This window comes from Condylura cristata, unplaced genomic scaffold (genome assembly GCF_000260355.1).
Source record: "Condylura cristata isolate star-nosed mole 26May11 unplaced genomic scaffold, ConCri1.0 scaffold00003, whole genome shotgun sequence".
NCBI classification, from domain to species: domain Eukaryota; kingdom Metazoa; phylum Chordata; class Mammalia; order Eulipotyphla; family Talpidae; genus Condylura; species Condylura cristata.
This window is the reverse complement of record NW_004567104.1, coordinates 7358348-7376367: the sequence shown is the minus strand read 5'-3', so window position 1 is coordinate 7376367 and position 18020 is coordinate 7358348. Positions and strand designations below refer to the sequence as shown.

Sequence of the window (18020 nt, the reverse complement as noted above, 5' to 3'; positions counted from 1 at the left end):
CAGCAGGTGAATATTCCCAGTATTTACACCAAGTTCCCAGAGGGTACGTACCAACCGTGAAGTATTTCATTATTTTTATAACTATCTTGGTCATTTTTTACATGTAATTGCATGTAACTGGAATACAGAAAACAAAGGCTGTAGCCTGGGAGAAGCTTGGGTCACAAGTGAATATTCCTGGTATTTGCACCAAGTTCCCAGAGGGTACTTAACAACCATGAGAGAAGTATTCCATTATTTTTATAACTATCTTGGTCATTTTTTGCATGTAATGATTGCATGTAACTGAAATACAGAAAACAAAGGCTGTAGCCTGGGAGAAGCTTGGGTCACCCACTTTCACGAAGTTTTTACACTAATCAGTGTTTTGTTTTTGCTTTTTTTTTCCCCAGAGCATCTGCCTCAAATGCTCTGAAGTTCCAACAGAACTTTTTTTTTATTTCTAGTAGTCTACCAATTCCTTATTATAGTTTAAAGATTCACTTATAATCAAACAAACACTACTCATAAATTGGGACAAGAACTGCTTTACAACTAACTTCACTCGTTAGGTTTTGGAGTCCTCTCCCTCTGCATGTGGGTATAACCCCTTCCACTCTTACTATGGTAGCTATAAAGGTGAATGTCCACATATATGACATAGTCAGGATTGTGTTTGGCTGACGAAAGCTATTATTATTAGTGGAAGCAAAAGTATTCCATTTAGAGTATACAAGAATATCAGTGAAATACCCTCCTGCCATTTCCTGTGCTCAGTTATTTTGTTTGGTGGGCTTGGTAGTTAGAAAAAAGTACTGAGAGAGATGCTTGTGCTTGGCATGGCCTTACTGGGTAGAAATAAGGTGGCACAGAGCAATTCATCAAAACGGAAGTACTTTTTTACTGCCCCCAAGTCTTGCCATGATTTTGTGGCTAAATGAGTACTTGGATAAAACCATTCATTCATTGCTTCATCCTTCACTTAAAAGGTTTTAGAGCAAAATTACAAGGCCTCTATGAGATTCTATATCATCATCTTCAGAATGACAATGTTACCTACCCCATTGCTTAGAGTTTCATTATAATAAAGAGATGGTGTATTTTTAATGCTGTATGGAAAATGTTTTATATTATTTATATATGCTTAGCAGTGTATTGTATACTTAGAAATGTATTGTCTGGGCAAATCTGCTTTTACAATCTTCAGATATCTTTATGTTCCACCCAGTATGTCCTTCCCCAGTACAGTGTGATCAAAATAATTCATAATTTTTCTCAATAATTTATTGAGAAAAAGTCCTCAATAGATATTTTCGGAATTTTATTGAAAATCTATCAGGCCATTTTATTGTCTTTGGAAATTTTTTTTTTTAAAGATCTATTTATTTTATGCATACAGAACTTGGATACAGGCCAGAGGAGCAGGGGTGGTGGGAGGATTCACCAGAGACAGAGCGGGGAGCAGAACGGGCAAATTGTCGAAGTACACTGCCGAGGGGAGCAGCGGGTGGGTCCGGAGAGGTCTGCTGCGCCATGTGGTCACCTCTGGGGTAGGCGGGGATCGAACTCATGTGGAAGTGGCTTTAGCTTCTTAGTGCTGTGCTTTAACCCACTGCGCCACCAGGGAGGTCCCGTCTTCGGAAATGTTTTAAAAATACTTGTCAGAAGTACCTGGAAAACATACATCAAATTTAGGAGCCCAATTTTTTTTTCATTCTATTCTTTCTTACTTAACGACATAAACCTTTTTAAAAAGATATTTGTTTTATGTCAATTAAATTGTATTTAAAATAGATTTGTTATATAATATGTACATTTTAAAATATTTCAATTAATTATTTTATTAATGGAGTACCATTGTTTTTACCCTGATTAGTATTTTGACAACATAGGCTTTCTCCCCTCAGATATGGTCCGTAGTGAGGTCTCCCACCACCAGAGCACTCATAGTTCTCCCGTATAGTCTGTTTTGCTCTCCTCACCTTCCTGGCTCTCATTCTCCCCCCTTCCCTCTCAGATGGCTCAGATCTATGGTCAGTTATGAAGGGTTGGTTTTAAAGTGTATCTTGTCTAGCCCTTTTTTTGGTTTCTCTATATTCCATATTTTACATTTTATATTTTTTTCGTTTCTCTATATTTCCATATTTTAGTGACTTCATTCAGAATTTATTTATCTTTTTCCTTTTGACTTATTTCACTTAGCATGATCCTTTCCTGTTCTACCCGTGTTGTCAGAAATGACGTGAGTTTATGTTTTTGATCAATGAGTAGTATTCCATTTTGTATATGTACCAAATCTTCTTGAATTTCTATAGTTCATTTCTTAAAAATATATATTCATTCTATGAAGTCATTATGGAAATATTAAACATTTTATTTTTCTCTTACCAAAAAATTTGCTTAATATGAGAGAGAAAACAGTCACAGTATACTTTATGGGGGCTATTACTCTGTGATTTCCAGAATGTACATTTGATTAATTTCTATGTTAGTTAACTATGTTAGTCATGTCAAATTTTTTTTTTTTTTGAAATGCCATCCATAGAGATCATTTGGTAGTTGCACTGTTGCAAAACTACTATTCCTTGATTTGATTTTCCTACAATACTATCTTTAAATACTATGTATTTAATCTCAGGGTTTGGCTTTGAAACAGAAATTCAGTCTTAAATTTCTGTCCTTCATTCACTTTTAAAATTTCTGTCTTTTATGTGTCTGGCCATCCTACTATTGCATCACAAGGAATTGGGGAAAAGTTAGTCTTTTCCCAACTTATCACTTATATATTAATGGGAAAATCAACTAAGTCTTTTGCCCTTTGGCTTTCTTTCTTTTATCATGTATTTCAGATTGTTAGGTTTCATTGTGATAAGGCTTTCATCCACTACAATATAGTTATCTTTCTTATTAAAGATTCCAAAGCCTATGAAAATATGATCTGCCCCCTTTAGCCAAATAAAATGAATATTTTAAGGGAATAACCTTTGTGCTTCCTGGAAAAGCTTTCAACTCACTGAAATTCTCCTCAGTGATTTTTTCCATTAGTTGTCATAACTAGATCTTTTAGCTAATATCCTTAGATGTGCTGACTACTGATGATCTGAGATTCATGCTAGAAGTTCAGTAGTATATTTATAAGTGCATTATATTTGTTGCTGATGATTCATATTTGAGTATATATTTTTTGTTGTTATTTAACATTACAAAAATATGAAATAAAAATATGTAGGGAAAATTATTTAATTTTTAACTATTAAAGTGAAATTTAGGAATCTTGTTTTGTAGTGCAAAATAAATAAAAAAGAAATGTTTATTTTGATATTTAAAATTTACTAGTAGGTTGCTTTACCTTAGAAAAATAAAAAAAAAGGAACATTCTGTTTTTTACCCTTATTCTAAAATTTAATTTAGAGAGTGGAAATTCAGCAGTGTTATAAAAATATTTCATATTGATTTCTAAAGCTTTTACCTAAGATATAGTTAGATGCTATGCAAAATTGTAAGTTAGCATGAATGTTAATTATTCAAAAGATAGATTGCAATAAAGATACCTATAGAGAAGTAATTTTTTGTTTTTGTTTCAATTTTGCTCCCAGTTCCAACTGCCTGATCATAGAACTTGGGTAAGTTTCCTACTTATATTTTTGACTAAAATAACAGAGCATTAAAAAGAAAACAGCATATTCTAAATTGCTATGCAAACAGAATGAATTCTGAGCCCCTTTCGATGAAGTGATATGGGTTCAGTAATAGTTTTCCAGTTTTGTCAAGCTGTAAAATACTTCCATTTACAATTGGGCATTTAGTGTGCTATAAATTGTTTACAGAAAGAAGTTTATTCTATAAATCTGACCCGTTCCACATAGCTATACTTGAATTATACTCCTTCTGGGCACTTAGTAGCGTGTTGTTAAAAGAGGCTTTGACATGGATCAGGAAATGGAAACAGCCATTATTTGGGGAGCCTGTTAAAGATTCTTTTGATAAACTCCTCAAAATGTAAAACCTGAGGGGCCCTCCCTGATAGTGCAATGGGTTAGGATGCAGCACTGCAAGCTAGCCACAGCCCCTTCAGTGCGAGTTCCATCCCCAGCCTCAGAGGTGATCGCATGATACAGCAGACCTCTCCTGACCCTCCTACTGCTCCTCTCAGCAGTGTACTTCATCACTTTACCTGTTCTACTTCCCACTCTGTCTATGGTGAATCCTCTTGCCACCCCTGCACCTCTGGCTTGTACCACAGTTCTGTATACATAAATAAATAAATCTTTAACAAAATAATTAAAACCCAAACTTGCGTGTAGACAATTCTTGCCATTTGGAGAAATGATTAAATGTTTAAAAATCTATACCTAGTGGTTCTTATAGCATTGAGTCTCATTCCCTGAACTTTCAGTTACTATTTCTAGATAAATCACTTGCCAGTTAATGATACTAGAGTAGTAAGTACAAAGAATATACTTATTTAATTTTTACTTCCATGTAAGCCTTCCATGGAAACAACATATTACATAATTTCCACTAAGTATATGTACTTTTACTTCTTTGTATCTTTATTGCTCAAAATGATACTATTCTGAGGTAGGGGGAAAATCTTGAAGTATAGTTCAATTTTCCTTTACTCACTGTATAATCATATAAAAATAAATTTAAATCAGAACAGTCCAGCAGTTATCTACTTCTTCTATCTCATGTTAGTTTTCCTTTACTAGAAAATTCTTCATTGTGAAATTTGTGGTGAATTTTGATCTTTTCTAAAGTCCATAGACTTCCATAGGCAAAGTTGTACAGTAGGTAGTATGGTTTTTTAATTATTTTGGTCTGTGATTCCAGTGTTACTCATCTGCCTTTCCTGGAAGAGTATCCCGTCTTGAGGCTCATTCCTGCTGATTCTTATGCTACTAAGATAAATAATTATATATTTTCCCTGTATTATCTTTATTATTTTTTTAAGTTTTCTTACATTGTTGTTCATTTTTTACTTTACTTGATTTTTCCTCATAGAGGTAGCCTCTGTAAATATCCTACCACCCTATCTCTTGTAAACCAACATCATGCTCTTTTTTCCTCTTCCCACACATTTTGATGGCTCACTCTCCCTCTCCCCTGCTATAATTCTCAGATCTATAGTTGCCTACAAGTTTTTTTTTCTTTTTAATTTACCCTTTACTCAGTTTTCCTATATTCCTTCTATAAGTTATATCATGCAATATTTTTATTTTCCTTTCTGATTTTTCACCTAGTATAATCCCTTCCAGCTCCATCTATATTGGATCCATTTATCTTTTTTGATTGCTGAGTAGTATTCCACTGTGTATTATATCTATTATATCACATCTTGATTCAGTCATAAGATAGAAGGTTATTTGACAGTGGCTATGTTGTTGACTATTTCATGCAGAAAGTGACATCCCCTCCATAAATAGGTTCTACCAACTTCCAAAACCAATTCATGTTTTAAGTTAGGTTTTCTTACCTGGTAATATAATGGCATAGCAACAGCAATGGCAATGCTTTGAAGATGTTACTTTTTCCTGAATTAGGTTTTTCAGGGTCATGATTTATATTTGTACAATAAGTATTAGTGGTAAATAGTAAACATACTTTTTATAATTGTTAGTGTTTAAAAAACTCTAAGTGATTTCATAATCATGCCTGCCAAATTTGATACATGGAGTGAGATAACCATAAAATATGAATATTTACTTTGTCCACAAATGGCCATAATTTTAAGATTTCTCAAGATTATCAAGTGAATAAATATAGAAAACAACCAATCCTACAAACTTTCCCATCATAAGCTATTTATGAAAAAAATAGTTAGTTTATGATAACTGCATCTGTAATCTAATTTCTAAAATAGTTAACCACATAATTCATGGTATTATTGGACATATCATTTCTTATAATCAGATTGTCACTTTAATAGTTTTAATGACAAACTTCTTAATATCATCAATTATTGGCTGCCAGATAACAAATGTTAAATGCTTAGGGCCCAGTTGATGATATCTTGCCCACTGAAATGTTTTTAAAAATACTAACTTTATTTGACTTGAGAGATAGCTGCATTTTTTTTTTTTTTTTTGGTAGGAGCTAGGAAATTGTGTCTAAATATTACTTTGCGTCAGTATAAAGTTTTAATAGCCTCCTGGGGACTAGAAAGGGGAGAAATGACTTCCTCTTCCAGACATCTGGTGGTAGATACCATCAACAACTGTTATGTATGTCAATAAAAATTACTGTTCCATAGAAAAAAACCCTGTCATTTACTGATTGGAGATTAGCCATGACATTAATAGGACACAGAGCAATACATTTCTAAAACTTTTTCCTCCTTTATTTTTTCCATTCTCAGCAATTTTTTTTTCATAGTAATACACATCACTTTCTTCATTGGGTTCTTCATAATTGAGAAAAATACATGTTCTATTCTATTCCATTTATCCCAATTCTTGGTTTTATAATTGCCAAACCAGTTTTAAAATAAATTTCAAAGCATATTACTTTTGTACAATGCTTGGTGTTTCAGGAGAAATATCATATGATTCAGCCCAGCTAGCCCAAAAAAGTTGGGGTTTTAGCCAGTACTCTAGATAAACTCATTTTAATCCTATACCTTAACCCACCACATAGGCCAACACTAATGTTGGCCACAGAATCACTAAGCTACCCCCAAATGGCAGATGTCTAAGTCACTTCCATCTATACTGATGGAGTAGCATATTCTTTCCTGCTGAGGTCAAGTGCTATGGAGCAAATTCTTATGAAGATGAAAGGAAGGATTCAGCAATGGCTTTTATGTTGCTTTAGCGGTTGCCTATACTTCAGCTACCAGAAGTGGTGTGTGTGTGTGTGTGTGAGTGAGTGTGTGTGCGTGTGAGAGAGAGAGATGTTAATAGTTGCCCTGATTTCCATCTTCCTTTTCTTCCTATACCCACTCCAATTTAATCCTCTTTTTATTTGACACTAGAAGCCAAAGGTGGGTGTAGCTTATAAGAGAGGTTCTTGGGTAACCCCTATTCTTTTTCCTATTATCTTTAAGAATGTCATTATTTAGTCATCAAGCCCATAAGATATTTCTTGTTTCCTGATGGTTTTCCCAAATCGAAACAGTTTGAGGTAAAGTAATCACAGTGATCTTTCTTCAAAAGGAGCTATTAGCAGTTACTAAAGCAAGACACATTTCTCAACAGCCAATTGCTCTTAAAAAACTTGAAGGGTTTGTAGTTTATATGTGCTAGAGATAAAAGCTGAGAATAATAATTGTCGTGAGAAAGCTCTTTTCCATATTAAAGGAAAAGTATTTCTATAAGATATATTGCCACAGGAACCAAGTATGTCAGCAGGGTGGACTCTCAAATGATTTAAAACCACTAGATAATGAAACTTTACTCAAATATTAAATGTATATAAATAAAACATTTATAATCATCACTCTTACACTTAACGTTCTTCAATAAATATATGCAATCATGACCTTTACCCTTGCTTGTAACTGCTAATCAGCTTGAAGGCCAGGGGTCATTTTTCACTCAGACAATTTATTCCATAGTGACTAGACTATCAAAATGATTTTCAGCAAGGGGCAATTAGAAGGAATACATGCAAATAAAACAGTATCATAAAATATTTCTGGATTGATTTTTAATAAATAAAATACAAAGTGATATGAAAATGCTAATGTCCTGACGAGAGGGAGATAATGACCTGATTCTGCAGGGACAGACCCTCTCCAACCTCTCTGAGCAGCAGCATCATTCCATATCTCTGCCCTGTGATCAGTATGTGTCAAAATCTTTCATAGTGACAAATGTGCTGTCCACTTGCATCTGTGGAGAATGTTTTAGCAGCTGAGTGATTATGAATCAAACCCCTGAGCTTATAGCCCCTACCGCCTCCCAATGCGTTCACATTTGTCGGCTGACAAGTAAATGTATCTTGACTTTCCTCTGAGAATTTTTTGCACATTGTTTGATGAAAGACATTTGGCAAATTGGCAGTGGTACCCTGTACATTGCAATTTGTAGCTAGCATTAGGAGTCTGGGCATGAAATGAGAGGGCAGGCTCTGGGATAAAGGGAAAAGAAAGAGCTAACTACAACATGAATAGTCATTTGAAGAATCAAGCATACAATATTCCCTTTGTAAGGAGAGGCTCATGTTCAGGCCATTCCATTAAGATTTTGCTCCAGTTTAAGAAGTCAGTGGTATTGTGTCCAGCAGCTGGTCTGTGAAATATTTACTTTTCTTTTGGGGTAGGAGGTATTGCCTTTTATTTTTAGCCTGAACTCATAAATTGGCCTCCCTCTCAGTCCTGCCATCTCATCAACAAAAGACTCATCCTTATTGGCTGAACAGTTTTCGTGTTGGGTTGTTACCATTTTTAATCCCTGCGTGGAGTCTTCTGGTCTACCACCCCAGCTCTTTGTGAAACATTTTGAGTGCAGACAGCGTGTAAACACCCTTTCAACAGCTTTATCAGTTCTCTGAGAACCAGATACATAGTGGGTGAGTTGATTTAATAGGATGGCCTGATAATCTCCATTTCCATTTAAAAATTCAGTAGTAAGCAGCTTCCAAGTAAAATGTGGACAATGAGTAAGGGATGTTTCTGGAAGATCCAAGGAAAGAGGACTACCACTATCTATGCATGATAAGGACCAAACTAACTTAAAATTAAAGACTATTCCCTCATTGTAATTTTGGAAATATGTATGCCAGAGGGCAACAATTTGAAGATTTTTAACAAAATTAAATAGGGTGTTAGAGATCAGAAATTAGACAAGATAATTTTTTTTCCCAAGAATATTTAAGACAGTGGTTAATACTAATTGTACCCTTATTTTATGATATCCTTGTCAAGTTATGTCATATTCTTTATAGTAACATGTCATGGTCATTGCAAGTCAAGTTATGTTTAGAACAAATGACTATTTCATTAAAATTTGTATATGATTCTTTGTAAAAGCTTGTATGTATTTAACATTGTATCAGGAAAAAAACCTCCTCACACATTTGGTTTTTTCTTTATGCATTGCAAACATTTAACTTGAGCTGTAACTATGGAGAACTTGGTATTTTTCATGCTGAGAGTTTTTTTTTTTTTCATGAGACTCTATGCATCCTATGGTTTTAATTACCTAACTAATGCATTTAATGCATTTCCTGTAATTTTCAGTTCTCTGTTGATGCCCATGACATAATATAAAGTCTGTCACTTGATTTTATAAAAATCTTTATTATTTCATGCATTTCATTGCTCATTTGTGTACCAGATAACACATTACACAGGTAGACATTCAAAAATGGTCTTACAAAGGTCTTGTGAAAAAGTACACTCAGCATTTTATAATTGTAATTCTACCTTTATTTCCAGAATTGATGAGGTCTTTGTTGTTGGTTTAATATGGGGACACTATAGCTTCTTTCTACAGTTCTTGTGTTCAACAGATTTGACACTTCCATTTTATTAGTGATGTTCTTGGTCTGATAGATATTATGATGTAACAAGAGATATCAGACATTTCACATTTTTATGTGTTTACCTTTCAGATGTCAGCTATTGAAAATATGGCAGAGAAGCTCGAAAGCTTCAGTGCTCTGAAACCTGAGGCCAGTGAACTTCTACAGTCAGTTCCTTCCATGTTTAACTTCAGAGCACCTCCCAACGCCCTGCCAGAGAACCTCCTGCGGAAAGGAAAAGAACGCTATACCTGCAGGTAACTGCACACTTAATTAAGCCTGCTTTCCCAAAATCTCCCCTCTGATTTCAAAAGAGCCTGCTGTTTGTTTTGGAAATTATTCTTGATTAGATGATTAATAACATACATGATAGATCTCAAGCACTTCAAAGTGCTTGTTATTTAGTGAAATATAAAAAATAGTGGTTTTAAAAAATTATTATTAAATGAGAATTTTAACACAGGCCATTTGGTTGTGATAAATGAGGTTGGAAACTGTCCAAGTACTATCTACTTGTTTTGCTTTGATATTTATGAATTTTCTTTCATAGTTAATTATTTGCATGCAAAGGTATACTACTGTCCTCAAGCATACATTTATTAATTGTCATGGCATTGAAAAATAAGACCATTAATGAAGGATGAATAAGGTTGATAAGTGAAGAAAATAGTTAGAGTCTTGTAACTCATCAGTAGTATAGTAAAGCCTGATTTTTGTTTCTGTTTTTTCTTTTTAATAAATTGTGCTTATAAGTTCTGAAGTGTCTTCAGAAATTTGTGGCATCTGACACAAGCATATCAATTTATCTGCTCTTTTGAAAATGTGTCACTTTCTTTCCAGAAAAGCTTTTATAAGAACATACCTTGATGGATGAGGTCTCAGAATCTTGTCTGATCTGATCCCGCTCAATGTACAAAGAGTTGACACTATGGCTAACATGTAAAATGAGCTGAAACATTTGAAATATGTTTACTTCAACCCAGAATCACAGCCTCTTGTCATTTTTTTTAGCCCTTGTCTGGTTCAGTTTTGTGAATATAAAGATACAGAGTTAATAAAAGAGGCAAATGGTGGGGGTGGGGGAAGGGAGTGTCATCAAAATGAAAGTCTATTTTCATAAGCTGCTTGCTTATGCATGAGAAAATTTAACCAGATCTCATAACACACTCTTTATTTGTAGAGTTATTTATATCTGTAGAATGACTTTGTGGTAAATTTTAAATACCAAAGACATGTGAGTTCCATGCAAGATTAATTAAGTCAGGAATAAGCATCTGGCTTCTATGCAGCTGGAGTGAAATAAAGTCGATTGTGCTGACTTTCTCTTATAAACATCTTCTCATAACAGATACTGTGGCAAGATTTTTCCAAGGTCTGCAAACCTAACACGGCACTTGAGAACCCATACAGGAGAGCAGCCTTACAGGTGTGATGATGACTTTTGCTAAATATTTTGATATATACTGTAAAAATTAAAATAGACCCATGAGAAGAATTTTAAGATGCTACTTGTTTTTATGTCTTAATATGTCTATTTAATTTTGTGTCAAAGAACAATGACTAATACAAAAAAAAATTAGGAGATACCTAATTAGTTAATCAAGACTTTTTATATTTCAGTATTAAGCTGACAATGCCTAGTGCAGGGTATGCATTAAAAAATAGCTATTTGGGCCCTCCCTGGTGGCACAGTGGGTTAAAACACAGCACAAAGAAGCTTAAGCCACTTCCGCATGAGTTTGATCCCTGCCTGCCCCAGAGGAGATCCACATGGCGTGGCAGACCTCTCCTGACCCGCCCGCTGCTCCTTTCAGCAGTGTACTTTGTATATCTGCCTATTCTGCTCCCCACTCTGTCTCTGTTGAATCCTCTCACTCTCCGCATCTCTGGCCTGTACCCCAGATCTGTACAAATAAATAAATAAATCTTAAAAAAAATAGCTATTTAAAATTTTTCTTAAAATTACTTCAGTGTTTTAAATAATTAGTGCAGTTTTTTTTAAAGATTTATTTATTTATTCATACAGAACTGGGGTACAGGCCAGAGATGTGGAGGGTGAGAGGATTCACCAGAGAAAGCGTGGGGAGCAGAACCAGGCAGATCAAGGAAGTACACTGCTGAGGGGAGCAGTGGGCAGGTCAGGAGAGGTCTGCTGCGCCATGTGGTCACCTCCGGGGCAGGCGGGAATCGAACTCATGCTGAAGTGACTTTAGCTTCTTAGTGCAGTGCTTTAACCCGCTGCGCCACCAGGGAGGACCCTAGTGCAGTTTTTAATTGACAATAATCATAGCAATACAATTTTCCTTCTCCAAACAAGACTCCTCTGGCAGTTAACATTTTGCCATCTTTGTTTTCCCAGAGGAGCTAATTTAGTGTCCATAGATTCCATTAGAGGGTTCAAAGAATAAACTTTTAACCTGGGAGGACAACAACAAAAGAAGTGGAGAGAGTGGTAGAGCAGGCAAAATAGAATAGAATATATTCTTAGAAGAAGAGGGGAGATCCCACAAATAATTATTAAAGAGCAACTTAACTTATTTCGAAAAACATCAATTACCTGACACGGAAACACTGGGCCACCTTTGTTCAGTAAAGAATGAAAGGGGCTTAAAATCTCCCTTTCAGTTTTATTTTGTAATCTGTATTATTAATAGACCACACCATGCACAGAGATTTAGGCATTCATAAATGATCTTGAAGACTCCTTTGATTCATATATTATATCCAGTAATTAAGAACTACTAATTTATTGGCATTGAGCAATATGCCTTTTTTAAATTTAGGAATATTCAACTTTTTGACCAAAATATTAGCAAAGAGAATATATTGGGTGACTGATGATTATTGGTTAGAAGATCCTTAATGGCTGATTTTATTCATGTTAGAGTAGCTGATGTCTTTTAGATTTAGAATATTCCCTTTGTATACAAACAGAAAATTGGGAAAATGTCAAAGACAAAAATCTCTTTTTTTCTCATGTTTCCTGTAAACAGTGTTTTGAGTGAAAACTGCTAGAATATTTGACTATATGCTTACTACTATAAATATTTCCTAACTTATTCTGCTTAACTTAAAAGATTAATGCTAAATTTACAGTAGTTCTCATTGAAGTGGATCTTGGAGGTTGACAAAGTTATTGTAGAAATTCCTTCCTATGCCTCTATTTAAATTTACTTCTTTAAAGTAGAGGCTTAAATATTTAAACTACCATCAGTTAGTTAAATAGGGTTTTACACACTTTAAAACTAGTATTGTAGTGAAAAAGTTGAGGGATCTTATGATGCTAAAGCAGTATTTACTGATTTAATTTTTTCACGGAGGTAAGATTGATTAATACTACTATATATATATATTTTTTTTTTTTAAGATTTACTTGTTTATTCATAAGGAACTGGGGTACAGGCCAGAGATGTGGAGGGTGAGAGGATTCACCACAGACAGAGTGGGTTGCAGAACAGGCAGATCGACGAAGTACACTGCTGAGGGGAGCAGCGGGCGGGTCAGGAGAGGTCTGCCACGCCATGTGGTCACCTCCGGGGCAGGCGGGAATCGAACTCATGCGGAAGTGGCTTTTTAGCTTCTCAGTGCTGTGCTTTAACCCACTGCGCCACCAGGGAGGGCCTATAATTTAAGGAAATAAATTCATACTTTTTCACCCACCGCAGAAGACTCATATTCTTCCACTGTAGTCTAGTAGGGCCCCTCCCCACTTTGATCCTCCTCACCTTCACCCCCCAATCTGGCAGCCTCAATTCTGCCAGCAGATGTCTAGGGTTTGCTTTGGCTTAATTATATTTGATCCTTTGCTTTGTTTCTTTATATCTCACCTATCAGTGAAAACATCTAGTATTTGACCTTTCCTTCTAATTAATTTCATTTAATACTACAGTTCTATCCATATAGTTGCAAATGGTAAGATTTTTTTTTAAATATATATATATATATAGATAGATAGTATAGGTTGTTATATACATATGCCACATCTTCTTTATCAACCCATCTGACCTTGGCATTTAGGTTATTCCCATAATTTGGCTATTGGAAATAGTGCTGCAATTAACATAGGAATGCATATATCCCTTTGAACTAGTTTTTTTTTTAATATTTATTTATATATTTAGTAGAACTGGAGTATAGGCCAGAAGTACAGGGAGTAAGAAGATTCGCTAGAAACAGAGTTGGAGCAGAGCAAGCTGACCTATTGAGATGCACTGCAAAGGGAACAGTGGGTGATATAGGAGAGGTCTGTTGCACCATATATGAAAGGTCATCTCCCTGGCCAAGGATCAAACTCGGGCCACAGCTGTGGTAGCGCTGAGATTTAACCACTATTCCACCAGGGAGACATTGAGCTCCCTGTGTTTTGCATTTTTGGGAAGAGTGAAATTGCTGGACCATATAGTAGCTATATTTTTAAAAACCTCCGTACTGTGTTCCACAGGGGCTGAAGAAGACTCTATTTCAAACAACATTGCATCACACTCCTTTTTCTCCACATCCACCACCAATACTTGTTTCTAAACTTTGTATTATAGATTATCCTCACAGTTGTGAGGGGGCATCACATTGTGGTTTTGATTTACATTCACTTGATGAGTGATACTGAGCACTTTTTAATGTGTGTTGGTCCTCTGTATGTCTTCTTGGGAGAAGTGCTTTTTTAGTTCTTCTACCCTTAGTTTTCAGTGGGTTATTTGTCTTCCTTTTGTTGACTTGCACACGTTCTTTGCAGATATATATCTTATATCTTAGATATAAGCTTGTTTTATGTAGGATGTGTAAATATTTTCTTCCATTTAGTAGAGTGTTGTTTTGTTTTTTATGATAGTTTCTTTTGCTGTGCAGAATATTTTTAATTTGAGGAGAACAGATGTATCTACTGAAATACACTGCTGAGAGGAGCAGTAGGTGAGATAGGAGAGGCATGCTATACTATGTGGCTTAGCTCCCTACCTGGAGATCGAACTCATGCCACAGTGGTTGGTGATAGCTTGATAGGACTGAGATTTTTGACCCCTATGCCAACAGGGAGGCCCCCGTGACCCATTTATCCTATTTATTTATTTATTTATTTATTTATCTTTGCTTTTGTTTTCCTTATTGTTGGAGTTGAATCCCTAATGATATAAATGAAATCATAGGGTGTTTTACCTATGTTTTCTGCTACATAGTTTATGGTTTAGATCTTAATTTCAAATATTTAATTAATTTGGGTTAATTTTTATGTATATCATGAGATAGTGTCTAATTTCACCTTTTTGCTTGTGGTTATCCAAGTTTTCATCACCATTTGTTAAAGAGGTTTTCCTTTCTCCATTGTATACTCTTGGCTCCTTTGTTGTAAATTAACTGTTCATGCAAGTGTAGGCTTATTTCTGGCTCAGTTCTATCCTATACATTTGGGGTGCTTATTTTTATTATAATATCATGCTGTTTTAATTACTATAGTTTTGTAGTATAGCTTGAAATTTGGGTGTGTGATAACTCCATTCTTTTCTTTTGCTCAAGATTGCTATCATTCATTATTTGGGGTCTCTGATACTTCCACGTGATTTTAATAATGTTTGTTCTATTTTTTTGAATAATTCCATTATAATTTTGACAGGGGTTGCACTGAGTCTACATTACTTTACACAATTCTTTTAAGAGGGAAAAATTAAGTCAGTCCTTGAGTTGGTTTATTGATACCATGCCAAAATAACTAGTTTCACAGATTTATTTTCCCCACTGAACAAACTGACTTCTGGCATCACATAGAGACAGCCGTAGAAGAAGCCCAAACACTTCAAGTTGGAATGGGGTGATATCTGATGTAGAGCACTCAAACCACAGAGTCTGCATTCAGAAGTGGAAGAAGAAGGACCCTTCACACATGAAAGAATGAGTTAAGGATTCTGGCTGCTAAGTTAGAAAAGTCATCTGGAGAAAGCTGGTTATTTTCCTTCCAGAAACACGTACACACAAATTACATAAATATGTAATACAATTTGTATTTGCTTTAAAACACTAGAGAAAAATATCCATAAGTTACCACTTTTAATTCTCAAGGGTAAAAGGTAGGAGTGAGGAGGGGATTTTATTTTATGATCAAAGGAGAAATTCCAAATGCTTTCTGATTTTTTTTTTCCACATAGAAGACAGAAACATTAAATTAATGTATAGCAAGTACTCTCCTGAAAAAAGTAATATGGTTCAAAACTTCTATAGATCCTAAGAAAAATACAAATGGAAAGTTGGAGGGAACAGAAAGAGTGACTGCTAATGAAGACTTGTTCTAATTCCAAAAGAGAACTCTAGTGACCCTTTTACATTTTTGGGTAACAGTTGAAAGGTTAAGGGTAAAGGTTTGGGAGCCACTAATCACTACAGATTACAGAAATCACTGTCTTTGTTATGCAATTAAACTATTTGTATTACCTTAATTTTAAAAGTTTGGAACACTTACGAAGACAATGAGACTTCCTTCGAGATTAGTAATTGAGAAAATGAGTTTGATAGAAATTGTCAATTAAACTGAAATTTTGAAATAAAAATGACCCTTTTTACTTTAAGAATAGTTGAATTATTTTCATGTTTATTTACAAAGGATTTAACTTACACTAAGCAGAAAATAAGACAGTGCTACTTAATGTCCATAATTTTGCGAAGTTTTAAAAGAGCATTGCAATTACCTTGATAAATTTTGGAGAAATCATCAATATTTTATTATGGCTTTTCCTGAAGTCATGAAAGACCTTTTAGGCAATCAAAGTGTACCTTGGGTATTGAATTCTTGATGGTATGAAGAGTTTTCTTGCCTATGTTCTATGACTCATCATTTTGATTTCTAGTTCACTATTCTTGAGAAATATATTTGGTTTTGTTTGCTAATATTTTCTCTGTATTTATTTTTCAGATGCAAATACTGTGACAGATCATTTAGCATATCTTCCAACTTGCAAAGGCACGTTCGCAACATCCACAATAAGGAGAAGCCTTTTAAGTGTCACTTATGTGACAGGTGTTTTGGTCAGCAAACCAACTTAGATAGACACCTAAAGAAACATGAGAATGGGAACATGTCTGGTAGGTAATCAGTTGTGCTCTCATGAGAAAAAGACTTGATATTTTTAACCTTTCTTCTACCATTTTACCTTGACACCAAGAACAGATCTTGTAGCTCACTTCCACACAACTTTAAATGATGTAGTCCTTGTACAAATACAAATACAGCTCAGAGTCTTATTTGAATTATCTTTTTTTATTTTCCTGGATTCATCCCAATGGGCAATTTCAAGCAGAGAACTAGTATTCATGGGAGATGTAGGAATCAAGATTTCCTAAATGGCAAGAAACAGTCTTTTTTTTTTTTTTTAAAGATATATTTATTCGTACAGAACTGGGGTACAGGCCAGAGATGCGGAGGGTGAGAGGATTCACCAGGGACAGAGTGGGGAGCAGAACAGGCAGATCGACGAAGTACACTGCTGAGGGGAGCAGTGGGCAGGTCAGGAGAGGTTTGCCGCGCCATGTGGTCACCTCTGGGGCAGGCGGGGATCGAACTCATGAGGAAGTAGCTTAAGCTTCTTTGTGCTGTGCTTTAACCCGCTGCGCCACCAGGGAGGGCCAAGAAACAGTCTTTCTAACTAATGTTACATACATGGCCCCCAACCATAGGAGGATTTCCAGAATGGCACCCAAAATACCATGCTCTGCATATAACCTAGATATTATGGCTGCTTTTATAGGGCTGCTGTTCAGAAAATCTCTCGAGGATAACTTTCTTAGAAATTGGCAGCAAAGAGTGTCAATATGGTCAGACTAACCCATATTGCAAATGATGGGAGTATGTGGTTTAATCCCATCATATAACAAATGATGGGAGTATGTGGTTTTAATCACAAATTCTGATGTAAATTAATTTAAAAGTAGCAAAATAGCTAGCTTTCATGAATTCAGACCTACCTGCACATAGATAGCAAAAGTATGGTAGGTTTTCTTGCTTAGAGCTTATAAGAGTTAGAAAATGAGTCATTAAAATTGCCTCTAGCATTAGTTCATGGAGCTCACTTGTGCAAGCACTATTTGTTTTTAGAGACTCAAAGAAATGACTTGGATATGGAGGCAGGAGATAAGTACGGCATTCAGGAAAAGACATTTTAAGAACATAAAATAGTTACATTTATATAAAGTAGTAAATTTAAGGAAAGTATTCTATTTTTAATCTTCTTTCACTATTCAGGCATATAGCAGCTCTTACTCTTAGATGGCTACTACTTCAAAATGTATACTATTCATTCCCCTCAAAATGAAAATAAAATAAAATCTGGAATTTTAAAATACCAGAGTTTAGAGACAGAAGTCTAATGCCATACAAAAGTGGCAGACACTTTCTGTCTGCATCTTTAAGCATATCCCCTCATTTTTCTACTCAAATATTTTTTTAAGATTTATTTATTTATGCATATCGAACTGGGATATAGGCCAGAGGTGTGGTGACTGAGAGAATTCACCAGAGACAGAGTGGAGAGCAGAACAGGCGGATTGACAAAATACACTGCTGAGGGGAGCAGCAGGTGGGTCAGAAGTGGTCTGCC

The 18020-nt window shown here is 35.1% G+C and overlaps 1 protein-coding gene across 2 annotated transcripts in view; it reads left to right on the top strand.

The window, feature by feature from the left end:
* MECOM (MDS1 and EVI1 complex locus) overlaps positions 1 to 18020 on the top strand; it is a 562721-nt gene that overhangs the window by 535673 nt on the left and 9028 nt on the right. Inside the window, exons 10-13 of one of the 2 annotated variants that reach the window (XM_004674940.1) lie at positions 3576 to 3602; positions 9535 to 9701; positions 10793 to 10870; positions 16340 to 16509. In XM_004674940.1, the coding sequence (XP_004674997.1) occupies positions 3576 to 3602; positions 9535 to 9701; positions 10793 to 10870; positions 16340 to 16509 (442 nt within the window). The remainder of the gene's footprint in view (positions 1 to 3575; positions 3603 to 9534; positions 9702 to 10792; positions 10871 to 16339; positions 16510 to 18020) is intronic. The other variant, XM_004674937.2, reaches the window with a different exon arrangement.